Source organism: Amphiura filiformis, chromosome 2, assembly GCF_039555335.1.
Source record: "Amphiura filiformis chromosome 2, Afil_fr2py, whole genome shotgun sequence".
NCBI lineage: Eukaryota > Metazoa > Echinodermata > Ophiuroidea > Amphilepidida > Amphiuridae > Amphiura > Amphiura filiformis.
In genome coordinates, this window is record NC_092629.1 from 69,557,191 (window position 1) to 69,573,997 (window position 16,807).

Sequence of the window (16,807 nt, forward strand, 5' to 3'; positions counted from 1 at the left end):
GGTTTTATATTTAAAATAGATCACCTCAGGTGGCCTTTATCAACAACAATACCACCTTATTTAGCGTTTCTCTATGCGAAATAGTTTGTTTCCTTCAACCATTCTTATGAACATATTATCACCTTAATATTGCTATATAGTGTATTTTAGGTTTTGAAAACCTCTCAATCATGCCAATGCAAGGTTATTTACATCATTTGGTCTATATGTTGTCACTTACTTCAATATATATTAAGCTAGTTAACGCTGTATTTTAGGTAACCTGGGGTGGTTTTATATTTACAATAGATCACCTCAGGTGGCCTTTATCAACAACAATAGCACCCTATTTAGCGTTTCTCTATGCGAAATAGTTTGTTTCTTTCAACCATTCGCATGAACATATTATCACCTTAATATTGCTGTATAGTGTATTTTAGGTTTTGAAAACCTCTTAATCGTGTCAATGAAAGGTTATTTACATCATTTGGTCTATTATGATGTTACTTACTTCATTTTAAATTCAGCTAGTTAACGCTGTATTTTAGGTAACCTGAGGTGGTTTTATAGTTATAATATATCACCTCAAGTGGCCTTTATCAACAACAATACCACCTTATTTAGCGTTTCTCTAGGCGAAATAGTTTGTTTCCTTCAACCATTCGCATGAACATATTAATACCTTAATATTGCTATATAGTGTATTTTAGGTATTGAAAACCTCTTAATCATGCCAATGCAAGGTTATTTACATCATTTGGTCTATATGTTGTTACTTCAATTTATATTAAGCTAGTTAACGCTGTATTTTAGGTAACCTGGGGTGGTTTTATATTTAAAATAGATCACCTCAAGTGGCCTTTATCAACAACAATACCACCTTATTTAGCATTTCTCTAGGCGAAATAGTTTGTTTCCTTCAACCATTCGCATGAACATATTAATACCTTAATATTGCTATATAGTGTATTTTAGGTATTGAAAACCTCTTAATCATGCCAATGCAAGGTTATTTACATCATTTGGTCTATTATGTTGTTACTTACTTAATTTTAAATTCAGCTAGTTAACATTGTATTTTAGGTAACCTGAGGTGGTTTTATAGTGACAATAGATCACCTCAAGTGGCCTTTATCAACAACAATACCACCTTATTCAGCGTTCTTAAGTCTAAAGGATATTGTTTCCTTGATCCGTTCGCATAAACGTATTATCACCTTAATATTGCTAGTATATAATAAATTTTAGGTTTAAAACCAATCATGCTAATGTTAGATTTTTATATTTCACTTCATTTTCAATTCAGACTTAAACTTTGTATTCAAGGCAACCCAAAGTAGTTTTTATCAGTACTATTGATCACCTCAAGTAGCCTTTATCAACAACAATACCACCATAATATAGCGTTTCTCTAGACGAAATAGTTTGTTTTCCTTCAACCATTCTCATGAACATATTATCACCTTAATATGGCTATAGTATTTTAGGTTTTGAAAACCCCTTAATCATCATGATCATGCCAATGCAAGGTTATTTACATCATTTGGTCTATATGTTGTTACTTACTTCATTTTAAATTAAGCTAATTCACGCTGTATTTTAGGTAACCTGGGGTGGTTTTATATTTACAATAGACCACCTCAAGTGGCATTTATCAACAACAATACCACCCTATTTAGCGTTTCTCTAGGCTAAATAGTTTGTTTCCTTCAACCATTCGCATGAACATATTACCACCTTAGTATTGCTATGTAGCGTATTTTAGGTTTTGAAAACCTCTTAATCGTGCCAATGCAAGGTTATTTACATCATTTGGTCTATGTTCTTACTTCATTTTAAATTCAGCTAGTTGACGCTGTATTTAAGGTAACCTGAGGTGGTTTTATAGTTACAGTAGATCACCTCAAGTGGCCTTTATCAACAACAATACCACCTTATTTAGCGTTTCTCTAGGCGAAATAGTTTGTTTCCTTCAACCATTCGCATGAACATATTAATACCTTAATATTGCTATATAGTGTATTTTAGGTATTGAAAACCTCTTAATCATGCCAATGCAAGGTTATTTACATCATTTGGTCTATATGTTGTCACTTACTTCAATATATATTAAGCTAGTTAACGCTGTATTTTAGGTAACCTGGGGTGGTTTTATATTTACAATAGATCACCTCAGGTGGCCTTTATCAACAACAATACCACCCTATTTAGCGTTTCTCTATGCGAAATAGTTTGTTTCCTTCAACCATTCGCATGAACATATTATCACCTTAATATTGCTATATAGTGTATTTTAGGTTTTGAAAACCTCTTAATCGTGCCAATGAAAGGTTATTACATCATTTGGTCTATTATGTTGTTACTTACTTCATTTTAAATTCAGCTAGTTAACGCTGTATTTTAGGTAACCTGAGGTGGTTTTATAGTTATAATATATCACCTCAAGTGGCCTTTATCAACAACAATACCACCTTATTTAGCGTTTCTCTAGGCGAAATAGTTTGTTTCCTTCAACCATTCGCATGAACATATTAATACCTTAATATTGCTATATAGTGTATTTTAGGTATTGAAAACCTCTTAATCATGCCAATGCAAGGTTATTTACATCATTTGGTCTATATGTTGTCACTTACTTCAATTTATATTAAGCTAGTTAACGCTGTATTTTTGGTAACCTGGGGTGGTTTTTTATTTAAAATAGATCACCTCAAGTGGCCTTTATCAACAACAATACCACCTTATTTAGCGTTTCTCTAGACGAAATAGTTTGTTTCCTTCAACCATTCGCATGAACATATTAATACCTTAATATTGCTATATAGTGTATTTTAGGTATTGAAAACCTCTTAATCATGCCAATGCAAGGTTATTTACATCATTTGGTCTATTATGTTGTTACTTATTTAATTTTAAATTCAGCTAGTTAACATTGTATTTTAGGTAACCTGAGGTGGTTTTATAGTGACAATAGATCACCTCAAGTGGCCTTTATCAACAACAATACCACCTTATTCGCGTTGTTCAGTCTAAAGGATATTGTTTCCTTGATCCGTTCGCATAAACGTATTATCACCTTAATATTGCTAGTATATAATATATTTTAGGTTAAAAAACCTTCTTAATCATGCTAATGTTAGATTTTTATATTTCACTTCATTTTCAATTCAGACTTAAACTTTTTATTCAAGGCAACCCAAAGTGGTTTTATCAGTACTATTGATCACCTCAAGTGGCCTTTATCAACAACAATACCACCATATTTAGCGCTTCTCTAGCGAAATAGTTTTTTCTTTTAACCATTCGCATGAACATATTATCACCTTAATATTGCTATATAGTGTATTTTAGGTTTTGAAAACCTCTTAATCATGCCAATGCAAGGTTATTTACATTATTTGGTCTGTATGTTGTTACTTACTTCATTTTATATTCAGCTAGTTAACGCTGTATTTTAAGTAACCTGAAGTGGTTTTATACCGTAGTTACAATTAATCACCTCAACAATACCACCTTATAGAATGCTTCTTTAAGGAATTTATATTTACAAGTAATTGGCGTTCATGTAAATGAACACTGAAAGACTTTAATGTTTGTTTATTTACAAATTATATTAATGTTTACGCATCCTTTCTATCTTGTCTATATACAGATAACAGAGATGGAGAATTTCATACGTGCACAGGTTACTAAGAGATTAAAAGCAAAATTTGATCAGAGTACTGATGAAATTCATATAATATCTACTACTAATTCTGTTGCTGACTTTGTATCCAGGAGATTGGAACAACTGCCCATTAGGGTTCACACCCATGCACACGTACAACGTGTTAATGCTCAAACAGGGAAGTACTTTCAATTCAAATGTGTAAGAGCAGGGAAGAAGCGGGCTACCAAAAGTGTAAAACCTGTTGCATGCCCTGCGTATGTTTCCTACAAAGCCATGGATTTTGGCCAGTACACTGCTATTGTTGAAAGAAAAAAATTACAGCATATCGGTCATGACCCTCAGAGTCAAGAAGATAAGCGTCTTCACAAGATTGATGAGGAATTAGAGTCCCTTGTATGCAGTTATTTGGAAATGGGTGTAAAACCTGATGTGATTTTAACACTTACATACCAATGGGCGCAAGACCGAGGACACGCAGACGTCAATGACCGCCAGTTTTATCTGACACCAACTGATATTAGTGAAATAAGGAGAAAGGTACACCATACTCACTTTCTATAAATATTTTTAGCATGAATTGTTTAAAGAAGGTAATAATAGGCAATTGTTTATGAAAGACATGCATGTAAGACATGCATGTAAGCTATTGTTTGGTTCAAATTTTATTCACGTAATGTACTAATAATAGCCATTTCTCCAATTTCTCTTTAAAATTCATATATTACAGGTAATGAGTGCAAATCACTTGGGTAGAGATGATACAGTGAGTGTTGAAGAGCTCACCAAGAATGACTTCAAGGACTCAACAGTATTTTACCAACCAATCAATCATGCTGTAGATCAACCATTGATTATTGTACTACAGACGCATTTCATGAGAAAGAAAATGGTAAATATGTAAAAGGATCAAAAAGGGTAACTTCGTTCATTCATTCATTCATTACTTCAACATTATGTCCATAATCAAAACAGATAAATCGAGGGTTGACAATCAGAAGGCCTTAACTCACAAAGGATTCCTTGTGAGCTTCTGTTTGTCAACCATCAAAATATTTATATAAGGCCAACCATGCCAGCATTGACCACCCTCTGATATAAGACAAAAAAGAAGCTAAATGAGAGACTATCACACAAGACACATATAACTTGTTCTAAGAATTAATTGTAGGATGAAATAAGGTGCAATTTGTATTTTTTCCAGAGGTTTCCAATGATTTAGCTGCTTTGATATTTTTGTTTAGGGTGTACCATATGGGATTGGGCCTGTGGTTCTGACTGCTTGATCAGTAAAAACTTTTTTTTTAATCTTGTTTGATTAAAATAGTTCCTGTTACTTGTGTCATAGCTATTGGTAGCAGAGCGTTTTATAAATGAACTATATTAATGAATTCCATCAATATGACATATCCATGTAAGATTTTCATCCATTATAACTCCTAAAATACGGTCTTAGTTACTCTTTGTAGTTTAATATTTTCTGATATAATATCTGCTTTTGGGGGGAGATGTGCCATCACCCATAATCATATATTGGTCTTACTAGAATTAACAGAGATTTTGTTTAATTAAAGGATCTGGAATGAGCATTTTGGGCGTTTCAACAGTAATTTTTATGGGACATGAGATCACATCAGACATATCGAATTGCATTCTGAATACGAAGAATGTCTTTCTGATAGCAAATAGTTTTCATTTTTTTAAATTCACAGTATAATACAAATTTTATGACAAATTATTAAAAGTTGATATTTTTCACATTTCTGATATATAACAGTCCTCGAAGTAAATTTTATTAATCTAATGATATATTCTTAGAGTGTATGTAGCTGGGATGAAAAACCGACGATCAATCGAAAATTTTGACCTTTCATATTGCAGATATGGATTTTTTCCCCCCAAAAGACCTCATTTTCTTTGGTGTTTTTTGGAAAAATTAATATCTTCAATACGAAAGGTCAAAATTTTCAATTAATCATCGGCTTTTCATCCCACCTACATACAATTAAGTATAAATCATCAAAAGTTTACTTCGAGTACTGTTAAATATCAAAATTATCAATTTTAATCATTTGCCATAAAATGTGTATTACATTGCGAATTTCAAAAATCAAAATTATTTGATATCAGAAGGACATTCTTCTTATTCAGAATGCAATTTGATATGTCTTATGTGCTCTAATGTCCCACAATAAATACTGTCCTAACGTTTCATACCCCTTCCCTTAAACCAGTTGCTTTTACAATGTCATCATTTCAATATGAAATTGTTGTGTCATCGGCATAGAGTGTGAAGTCCAACAAACTTGATGCATTAGTTATATCATTGATACACATAATAACAAGTAGAGGGCCTAATTTTTAGCCAATTTTTTCAGCATATTTTAATATCCAGGCATGATATATTTCAAATTAATAAAAAAAAATTTTTTTTGGCTGTGGGATCATAAAAATGGTACTGCAGTATACAATATTTATTGTGCCGACTGTATGAGCATTGAACTTATTTGACACCGTATTTGTAAGTTAAATTCAAAGACTCTGATCATTATATATCCAAAATGTAACCATGGTTCTTGGTTTAAAATTTTTTAAGTGTCCGTGTCATTGGACCAGCATGAATCAGGGCAATTTACGCACAGATCTAATAAAGATTTTAAATGAAAGTGGCTTATTTTGCTCTGTTTTCAGATGGAGTGCGGTCGCAGTGTGCTCTTTATGGATGCAACAAACTCAGTCACGCAGTATGGATATCCACTCTTTGCTATCTGTGCAAGAGATGAGGCTGGGTATGGAGTACCTGTCGCATTCATTATTACAAGTTCAGAACAGGAAGATGTACTGGTTACTGCCCTTAGAAGTCTCCGTAAAGAAACACAATTTTATCCAAGGTTTGTGTACAAAACGAAATAATATTGCATTTTGACAATTTCTTTAAAGCACTTCTTCTATGGGCCGACAAACCACACTTTTGCTTTTGGGGGATTATTTTAGCTGTTTAAAATGAAAAACAACCATTAGTTTTGGCCAAATTTTTTTGATTTCGAAAGAATTTTCTTAAAAGCAAACAATCTGGACCAACCAACCATCGCCAAAAAAAAAAAGGACATGCCCCCATATTTATGTAATTGCCTAATATGTGGTGCCAAGAAATCAAATGGAAAAAAGTGCACAAACTGTACACTGGAACCAGATTCTGAAATTCTTCAGCAAGCTTAGGCTACTTGTCCATCATGTGATCAGATGTGTGTTGGCATCCTTTAGTGATTTAGATTGGGTACAGTGGGTGACCTTCCTGTGTATTTCAATGGAAAGGTGCAGCATGCATGATCAGATTTTGAAGTGTTATTGTAAAATAGAGTTTGGTCAATAATTTTTTCTGTTAGTGTAATACTTCCGTCCATAACTTTGCCATCTGAAAATCCTTACAAATTCAATTGTTTTTCTTGAAAGCATGAAAGTCATGTCTGAATTGTTGAGACAACACTACTATAATCCTTAGTTTCCAGTGACTCGTATAGCGTGTGCACTATGCTAAGAAGAACATGGGAATAACAGTGGGTGTTCGAACACATTTTTTGCGGGATTGCAGTTTTTTTGTATGGAAATAATGTGACAGGTACGTGTTGATATTGAAGGTGAACACAATATTTGTGCAAGATAAATGTAATAGAAATGTGCATGTGAGTTTAGTTTTCTATTTCTAATCAAAACTGATACTGATGAAATTGTTATACTTCACCACAGGGCATTCATTGTGGACAAAGACTATGCCGAAATTAATGCACTAGCAGAAGTATATCCCGAATCTAAGGTTCTGATGTGCTGGTTTCATGTGTTACAGGCAAGTTATATAAAATATAATATATAGGCCTAAATTAATTGGAAATCAAATCCTGTATACATCGTCAGATATTCAGGAAAATGAAGTATGTCATTTGTCATTTACATGGCTGTCTTATCTGTTATATCCTGGCCTGTTGTACTCTGTCTGTCCTACAACAATGTTTTTCATTTACATTATTCCCAACATTTCAATTCATAATGTATGCATTATACAAGATATACATATACTTATTACAACTTGTTTAGTACATCCTTGGATCTCTCCCATAAATGATTGTATATATACCCGCATAATCAGTTTTCATTTATAATGGATGTGTCGATCTGACACATCAAAATTCAGCATGAGATGCAAGTATTTTGAAGTAGATAATTTTGTACAACGTCATAAACTTTACATTCTCCACTGTTTCATTTGGAAGAGGCAGGCTTGGTGGGGGTGTTGGTAGGAGTGTGTGGCAAACTTTGGAAACTATATAAGAACTGGCTCGCTGCAAAATAGGGGTTGATGAACTGAAATTTTAACATTTTTGATGGGTCTTGTGGGCAAACTATTTGGAGCTAAAAAAAATGTCAACTTAAGAGCTATTATAATAGTTTGAGGCTCAAAGAACTGGAGCATAAAGGGACCCTTGACCATTGCACATACCCATACCACATTTACATGTGAGTGTCCCCCCCCTCCGGGCAGGCTTGTCAATAAACATCAACATTGTCGGGTATATTTTGATACAGCATGTACTATGAGATCATGAATGGCCAACCTTGTACGTGATGTACATGTAAACTACAATGCCCTGCATGGCCTGTGAAAAAAAAACCACACAAAACACACACACACACATTCACAAAAAAAACAAAAACAAAACACAACAAGAAACAATATAATATATAAAATTAGACAAAAAATAGTAATGAGGTGGTTAGGTGTGATGAGTATATCACATGATGAAGAAGTTTAAAATTGTAATAAAAAATCTCAGATAACTAAACTTTAATATATTCGCTTCATCCCTAGCCATAAACAGCCCATGTTCTTATATAAAACTGGAATAATAACAATAACATTTATTGTATTACACTTTGATACAGGCTGTGTATAGGTGGATGATAAGAAAAGAATCGGGCATTGCTGGTGAAGAGAACAAGGTGATTAGGAGTGAGGTTATAAGCATGATGACCAAGTTGAAAAACCAGTCAAAGGTAATTTTTTTATTTTCATTTTTCCGGGGTTATACCAAGGGGTGTAGCCAGCTTTCTTGATTGGAAGGTGGGTGTGGTGTGGGGTCAAAGATGGGGAAATTTTCATTTTGACCCGCTAATATCAGTGGTATCCATGCTTAAAACAGGTTTTTTTTTAAAGACACTATACATTTTAAGTCATCAAAAGCTTTGAAAAATGACTTGAATTTTGGTCGGAAATGGCTCCTTGCCCCTTTTCTTTTCCTTTGCCTTCCAGATTTTCCTGTATCATTAACTCTTTGTCAGAGAAGCACTGTTTCTTTCACTTTGCAGACTGATCCACCTACCAGTATAATGAGCCATTGCACCATAATGCCTGGTTGCATACCCCACCATGTGTGTGAAATTTGAATTTTAAACCATGTGGAGTTACATTAAGCCCTATTACTGTTTCGTCACAATCACCAGAAGCCTTCGACACTTGTTCCATCTTGCTCTTGATTTAAGTAGTAGCTATGATCCTCACTATTCTCCTCTATTCCTCTCCCTCTTTCCTATTTTCTTCTCTTTCTCTCTCGCTCTTCTTCTTATCGGATAATGTGTGTGTTTGTCTGTTAACGAGGTCTCTGCACCCCACGCCCCGCGTTAGGGTGCATCTATAGCCCCCATAGTTTGCATTATTTTTGTCCATAGCCTTAACATGTTCCACTTGTCCTAAAACTAATCCCTACCAAATTTTATTTAATGCGGGGTTTGTCTTATGGGGCCACCACAGACTTGAAGTCCGAAAATGGGCTTGTACATTGAAACGTGTAGTAAAGTGAACTTTGCACTCTAAAACACCCTATATAATGCATGTAATGTATAAATGAAAGAAGAGGGCCATATGAAACATTACTTTAACACTCTGCTGTGGGATTTGTTTCTTGGATATTCAGATGAGGGTCAAAGGTCAACAGAGTTCAATGTCAGCAAAGATCAAAGGTCAACCAAATAAGGTCAAAGGTCAACAAACATATGAATGACATTCAGAGCAGAGAGATGATTATCTTGAGTTTGTCGAGCTGTGCATCCTCTTCTGAGGAAGCGATGATGCAGCAATGTCAAATAAATCCAAGCAACCTGGAGATCTCCACAAAGCCAGGTGGATGGCAAAGCTATTTTACTCAGTAAAGATCTGTTTGCTAGAAGCCCAGATTTCACAGCTGCCACAAGGTACCATAACAGCCACCCATCAAGTGCCGAAAGTGAGAGAATTTGTTATCTTCGCCACTCTGATCTAAAGTTTATGGTGGTTGACCTGCACTTCAGCTGCTGATGCCCTATATGGCATGACCTCAATCTGTTTCACAAGTTGCTCATGTATGACTATGAGGCTGTGAATCCAGTCATTTCTTCAAGTGCAATTAAAGCTTTGAAGCGTCACTTATGGTACTTGACAGGAGAGATGGTGCCCCTTGCACTGTTTAGTGATAGAGTGCCCACAGATAAGCGACGTGAACTCGCTGATAAACTCCTTGCAGTTAAACTTGCAATAGACATCTTAGCACCTAAGATTAGAAGCGGATTGGATTAGCCTTTGGAAAGCCTGAGTGTCCATCCAACATCATCGCTGCAACATCTCTTGGAGACTTGGTCAATGAGGACTCATGGTTCACTATCCACATCCTGCAAATAAACACTTTCTCACTGAAGATGTTAATACATGGCAAATTCTCCAGCATATCAAGAATCCTTTGCCAACATTGGAGCCATCAATGTTATCAACGACTGTGCAGAACGCGGTTTAAAGCTTAGCGCGGACTTCTTGGATGCAGCAAGAACGGAAAAGCACTACCAAAATACACTACAAGTTGTTGAACTAAGCCGCAAGAACGAACCAAATCTCTGAAAGCGCAAATCTAACACTGATGATTAAATCCAGACTCCTCAAGAAGCACTGAACTTCTTACTGAATGTACATGTAATAGTGAGTGCTGAAAATAGCATTTTAGGATTGTAAAACTCTTTTACATAAGGCAGCTATTACTTGATACAGCAATCAAGACTGCAAACATAGCTGCCATTTACAAACAAAATAGGCAAATGTTTTGGAAATGGTCTAAAATCTTTAAATTGATGCACTTAGCAGTATTGAGAATATGGCAGCTATAATTAGCCACACAAAGTATATGAAGCAAAATAGCTGCCTTATGAAATTGTGATATAGCTTATCATAATTGTTCTGATGGCCGGTGGCCCCATAGGACGAGGTCCGATTTCAATGAAATTTTGTGTGAGGTATTTATTTTAATAGTGGAACACATTTATACTATGGACAAAAATCAGGGTTAACATTTTTAAAATAGGGGGGCTATAGATGCACCCTACCCCGCGTTTAGCAGAGTCCTCGTCAATCATCCTTTTCCCCTCCCATTTTAATTTTGCTCATCAACCTAATTCTAATATATATACTCTCTGTCATCATGTATAGCCCCTCTCACTGTAAAGTATGCAGAGATTGTTGACTCATTAACATTATTATCCAGTGTATCAATGGTCATTTATGTATTTTGTAAAATCTAATGTATCATACTTATGATTCTTATCATATATTACTATACATTATATTATGCATCCATTGTATCAACAAACATTTAAAATGTACTCTGCCATCACTATAAGAGAATTAGAAATATTATTATTATACTATTTTATCATCATGTTATTATATTATTATATTGTAATATTATTATATTATCATTACATTATTATGTTCTTATAATATTATGTTAAAAACATTAAAAATTTTATATTCATTATCATGTATTACCATGTTATATTTTGATAGTATGTATTATTCACTGAGCGTGTTTGTAGAGAGCCATTGATTGTTCGGCGCTTATCATCATAGAAGTACTTCAAAATCAATTGCCATTGCAGTGTGGTATTTCCGTGATAAACTACCACAAGCACGCTCGTAATATTATTATGCATTTAAAGTGTATTTTGGTCAATCATACATAGTAATGCTATTCTAATTTAATTATATTGATTTACTTGTTACTGCCTAAATGTATTGATATTTATTTATACCAATGACTCTTGTTTACATTTAATTTTATTACCTTGTTGAGCCATTAGTATCACTCGTATATTGATGTTGATGATTGATGAAAATAAAATATGAATGAATGAATGAACAAAATGTACTTAGTGGTGAGTTACGGTGAAGTCTGAGGGCTGGGTATGGGTAGTGAGCAGATTAATTTTTGAGAATTCAGGCCGATTGCCCCCTCCCCCAACACACACACACATTTCAAGCCGGTTTGGCGCTAACTTCAGATGATCTTGGGGTAAAATCACTATAGATTATCAGAGGTTTATGAAATTTTGTGGGAAAGACCACTAAAGCAAGACAATAAAGTCACAATCATCTTTTTTGTTAATCAGGGTTGAACTATTATATTATTATCTTTTTATTATTAATGACTTTAACAGGAAGATAACTTTAAGGAGAAAGCCTCTCAGTTGATGGACAAGTTTAAGAAGTATCCAAAGTTGCAGAGATACATTGAAGAAAATTGGATATCTATATCAGACATGTGGGCAGATTATGGGAGACCATTTTATCATGAGGATGCTAAAACAAACAATCTTTGTGAAAGGTAGGTAACTAAAATAAACCAGTTAGCTCAGTGCCTAGCTGCATATGCCTCGTATTCCGAAACTCCAAGGGGGAAGGGCTTTCTTTGAATACAAGCCAAATTACAGTTTGGGAAGTATACATGTAGGTGTGACGTGCACATACATGTACAACGTATACACGTGTTGTGGCATCAAACTGTAATATGTATTATTATAATGCTGATAATTAAATATACGGGTATTTACACTTCATGCATATCTGCTGAAATCAACAAACTTTACATGTAAACTATGCATGGTTTCCTTGGGAAAAAAGAAACATAAAGAACTTTTGAAACTTATGCAATTCAATTTTTTTTCAGAGACAATTCTTGATATGCTCAACATCGAGTAGACAATGATGAAAACCCTTAAAATACACTTCAAACTTTCTTATAGCCTGCACTTCTCTGATCCTTGGCAGTTGGTGAACTCTGACATCCCATCCCATATTTTGAAACACCATCCATGCATATATAACATACCCATTCTTTTGAATACTGTAATATACATATTTGATGCACAGCATATGTACCAATACCAGGTGGTGCTTCGCTATTAAATCAAATCATTGAAGATTTAATTATGTAAAATAAAAGATAGGATTTTATCTTTTGCCTATCCAATATTGTGTCATAATGGATGGGCTGGCCAATATTTTGAGTAGTAGGCAGCATCCACTACGATAAAATATTACTTCTCTGTTGTCTTTAAATGAACGAACCTGTCACACACATTTAAGCTATACCGAATCGCGTTCATAGTTCACGCACATGTATTACACGAACGCATTAATTATCGTGCGATCATTGAGGATCAACAAGCGTGCCGCCATTACGTGGGGGCGAGCGCGCTGTCTTATATCACTATCCACTATTGTGTGATATTATACACCCAAAAACTGTGTGTATTCTTGATAAGACACATCTGAATAAATGCTTTGCAATATGCTTATCAATTTGTGAAGTAACTATACATAAAAAGTAAATGTGAATAACATATTTCTGTTGGTTTTCTTCAAGATCAAATAATAAAATCACACTTTATACAATTCTTTCAGATTCTTCCTGAGGCTGAAACACCAATTTTTGAACATGACATTGAACCGCAGACTTGACGACCTTATCCGCCTCCTATTGTTAAGAGTAATGTCATACTTCATGATAAAGTCCAGGCTTCAAGAAGATGGTCGTCTGCCAAGTAAGCGTGACAAAAGCTCTTCTGTCACTGCAGCTGCTGCTGAACGTCTCATCAGTAAAGGATGGACAGAGAAAGTTAAAGGACACATACATCAGAGAGGTACATATGTTATGGTGCCATCAGAGAAGACATTAGGGCTGACATATAAAGTTGTGCCATCAGAGATGTATTGTGAGTGTCAGCACAACCGAAATGGTGGGCACATATGCAAGCATTTAAGGCTATGCTTCATCTTGAGCCGATCAGCTGAATCATTTGTAAGAGATGTTGAAACACTTACAGCTGAAGCTATACAGCACATCATAGACTCAAAATCGTATGACATTCTGGACAATGCACTAGGGGAGGTGAAAGTGAAGAGCCCACATTCAGGGGAAGAGTATTTAGTAAGATCAATAAGTGGGATATGCACCTGCACAGCATATGCCCACCAGGGTAGTTGTCTATGCCTCCGTGTGGCAAAGATGGTGTGCACAGATGTAATTGTACATGAAGAGGAGCTAAATCAGGAGATGATACAACCAGCAGATGCTCCACAATTAGATCCATGCCCCTCTAGAGATGTGGAGACAGAAGTCAACAACCCCCGCGAGTTGTGCATCCAGCAGTTATCACAGATGCTGGAATTCGTTAACAACACTGGCAATTTTCTCTCTACTACTAGTGTTACTGCTATTAAGCAAGCACATCTTTCTATGTTTTCTAACTATAAAAAGAAAACAAAAAAGAAAAAGAATACACCACTATTCCCCAATCGGGGAAAAGGAGCAAGCAATAAGTCAACTTCTTCGGCCAAGATCATAACAAAAGGAAAACGGAAATCAATGAGTAGAAAACAGATAAATGGCAGCAATCCTGAAAAGTTCCAAAAAATCACAAACAGTAACAAATTACCCAAACGTCCTCGTCAAAGACCAATGAAAGAGGCTCTGAAATCAGTTATGTTGGTTAAACTCCCACTGAGTGATGTGGAATTGACACAAGAAGCGTATGACTATGTAGTAATGCAGAAAAAGAAGACAAACATTCCGAAGAAATTGGGCATAAGAAAGTCTTTCCTAAAAACCATAGCTGACAATTTGCAGCAGAAGTATTGCATTCAATTAGATAGTGACACAATTTGCAATGCACTGCAGTCATTTTTTGCACCGACTGATTGAAGGCATTTGATGAACCGAGATGGTGAACTTCATTCCACTTGTGTCGAGTATGAAAAACAGATGGAAATGCCTTGTAATATCATATTGTTGGGATTAAAGAGGAACACTAGCTGTACCTGTTATTTTCACATATGTGATTATGACTATTAAATTACAAGAATTTACTCATGCATATTATGTTAGCCTAAACTGTGTGTAGAAAAGTTTAGTAGAAAATAGGTCTGGAATTCAAATGATGCATGTTGCTGATATTAAATAGATATTAAATCATATGCATCTCATTGTCTAATTACAGGATTCAAGAAATGAAAGTTTGTTTGTTTTGTATTATTGGTAAGTATATCACTACCAACAAACGGCAATGTTTTTCTCTATGCCCAACAAGGTATCCAAATCAAGTTTGGGTATTACTTTTCTAATATTTGTTCATATTAAATGTGATTATTTTGATACTATTACAATCTGGATTATTTTAGTTGATGTCACTATTGAAAAAACAGCAATTTGCTCTTTGTGTGTTCAAGTAATATGGCTATTAATGCAAAGAAAAGTATGGCCAGGCTACTTTGAGCAAAGGAAATTAAAATCTTGAATATTGAGGGAGTCTTTTTGTCTGATAATAGATCGCACAGAGGGGCTGATCACATTATATATGTAGCACTCTGCGGCAAATTTAATTTCATAGTTTTGTGCAACCCTATCTTGTGTTCTTAAGCTGAAGTAATAAAAAACTAACTATACCATAATTTTTTGTTCTTGGCCGAGCAACATGTTAATAGGCACAGTATGCTAATTATCATTTTCTTATGGTATAGCCCTGTATATTTTTGATAGTTGGGGACAATCTTTTATTTGCGAACTATATTACGTTGAAAAGCTAAAAGGTTAACCCAAAAAAAAACCCACAGGCAAAGTCGCAGCCTGTCAAAATTGGGAATCTTACACTAGATGACTAAATGTAGCACCTAAGTTTCACACCAGGATTTTTAATACATATATAATCAAGCATTAGTTTTCTTCTGATATTTGCCAAAATGAAAATTATTGCTTTTCATTTGACCAAGAAAATTTATTTTAATGTGAAAAGGTGTAGTGCACAATTTTGCTCATTTCACCAAATTCAATCAGGCCCCAGTGCCTGATTAAATGACTGGAGTGAGCCTTGTACAACAATGGCCAGCGAGTGACTAGCGTTCTTAGCGAGACAGTCATCATGTTATTCATTAATTACAAACATTTTGTTATCTAGATCATATGTCATTTTATGGTTTTTTTAGAAGAATTTAGTGTCTTCTTGCCTCTTATGAACAACCAAGGCATAAGGTTTAATTTTTTTTCAAAAGTGCTCAAAAGAAAAATAAACAAACCATGATGATCAATTTTGGCCGTGCCAATTACGAAAACTGATTCTTGTTGTGAGTACATTGTGTCAAACGGATAGAAACAGTAAAAAATTTTTTTTTTTAAATCCTCTAAAAAATTTTGCACCCTCCAGTTTGACTGTTGTAGGCACTTTTGAGAAAACATGTCTTCATTTAGATTATAAAAAATTTAAAAATTTAAATAGGCTTTCAAATTGTGGAAATAAATACATCTTAAAATATAAGAAGAGAATGAAACAAATCTTGAGTGACATTTACTCGTATTATTTCTTTATTTAATAACACATATACATTCTTAATACAAAAAGCAGGAACTATAATATACTGCATGTGGTAAGGTAATAATACTTAAAAATATAACTTATAATACAAATGACAATCTGACAATTTCTTAAAAACATTTGGTTATTAATAGCACCTTTAGAAATGAGGTAGATGATATATAGTTCTTCCTTCTTTTATCGATTAACTCATAATAACCATAATCTTTTTGTTGACATGTAATTTTAAGTATCTTGTAGTGCAAGACCTTTTGTACACTTTTTTAACATTGATTTATTTTATTTGTTGCAGCTTACTTAAGATATTTTACTGCAAAGCGCATTGGGATATGTTCTTTTATGTAATGCGCTTCATAACAGTGTTTTGTTATATTTAATGAAAGAAACATGCTTACTATACTATAAGCAATTCAATTTAATTGTGTGTGGATCCTTTTGACATCC

General features: G+C 34.3%; 2 protein-coding genes across 2 annotated transcripts in view; both read left to right on the forward strand.

Moving 5' to 3' along the window:
- Window positions 1–16,807, forward strand: part of LOC140146558 (probable leucine--tRNA ligase, mitochondrial) — a 136,922-nt gene that overhangs the window by 59,911 nt on the left and 60,204 nt on the right. The gene's annotated exons all lie outside the window — the stretch shown is intronic.
- LOC140171869 (uncharacterized) lies at window positions 3,641–14,864 on the forward strand. The gene is made up of 7 exons (XM_072195211.1): window positions 3,641–4,186; window positions 4,377–4,538; window positions 6,338–6,537; window positions 7,394–7,490; window positions 8,585–8,695; window positions 12,155–12,321; window positions 13,401–14,864. The coding sequence occupies exons 1-7, from the start codon at window positions 3,641–3,643 to the stop codon at window positions 14,698–14,700; spliced, it is 2,583 nt and encodes an 860-aa protein (XP_072051312.1). The 3' UTR covers window positions 14,701–14,864.

Coding starts and splice junctions, on each gene's coding strand:
- LOC140171869 (XM_072195211.1), top strand. CDS start 3,641: ATGGAGAATTTCATACGTGCACAGGTTACTAAGAGATTAAAAGCAAAA. Junction 7,491..8,584: donor GCTGGTTTCATGTGTTACAG/GCAAGTTATATA, acceptor ACTTTGATACAG/GCTGTGTATAGGTGGATGAT. Junction 12,322..13,400: donor ACAAACAATCTTTGTGAAAG/GTAGGTAACTAA, acceptor CAATTCTTTCAG/ATTCTTCCTGAGGCTGAAAC.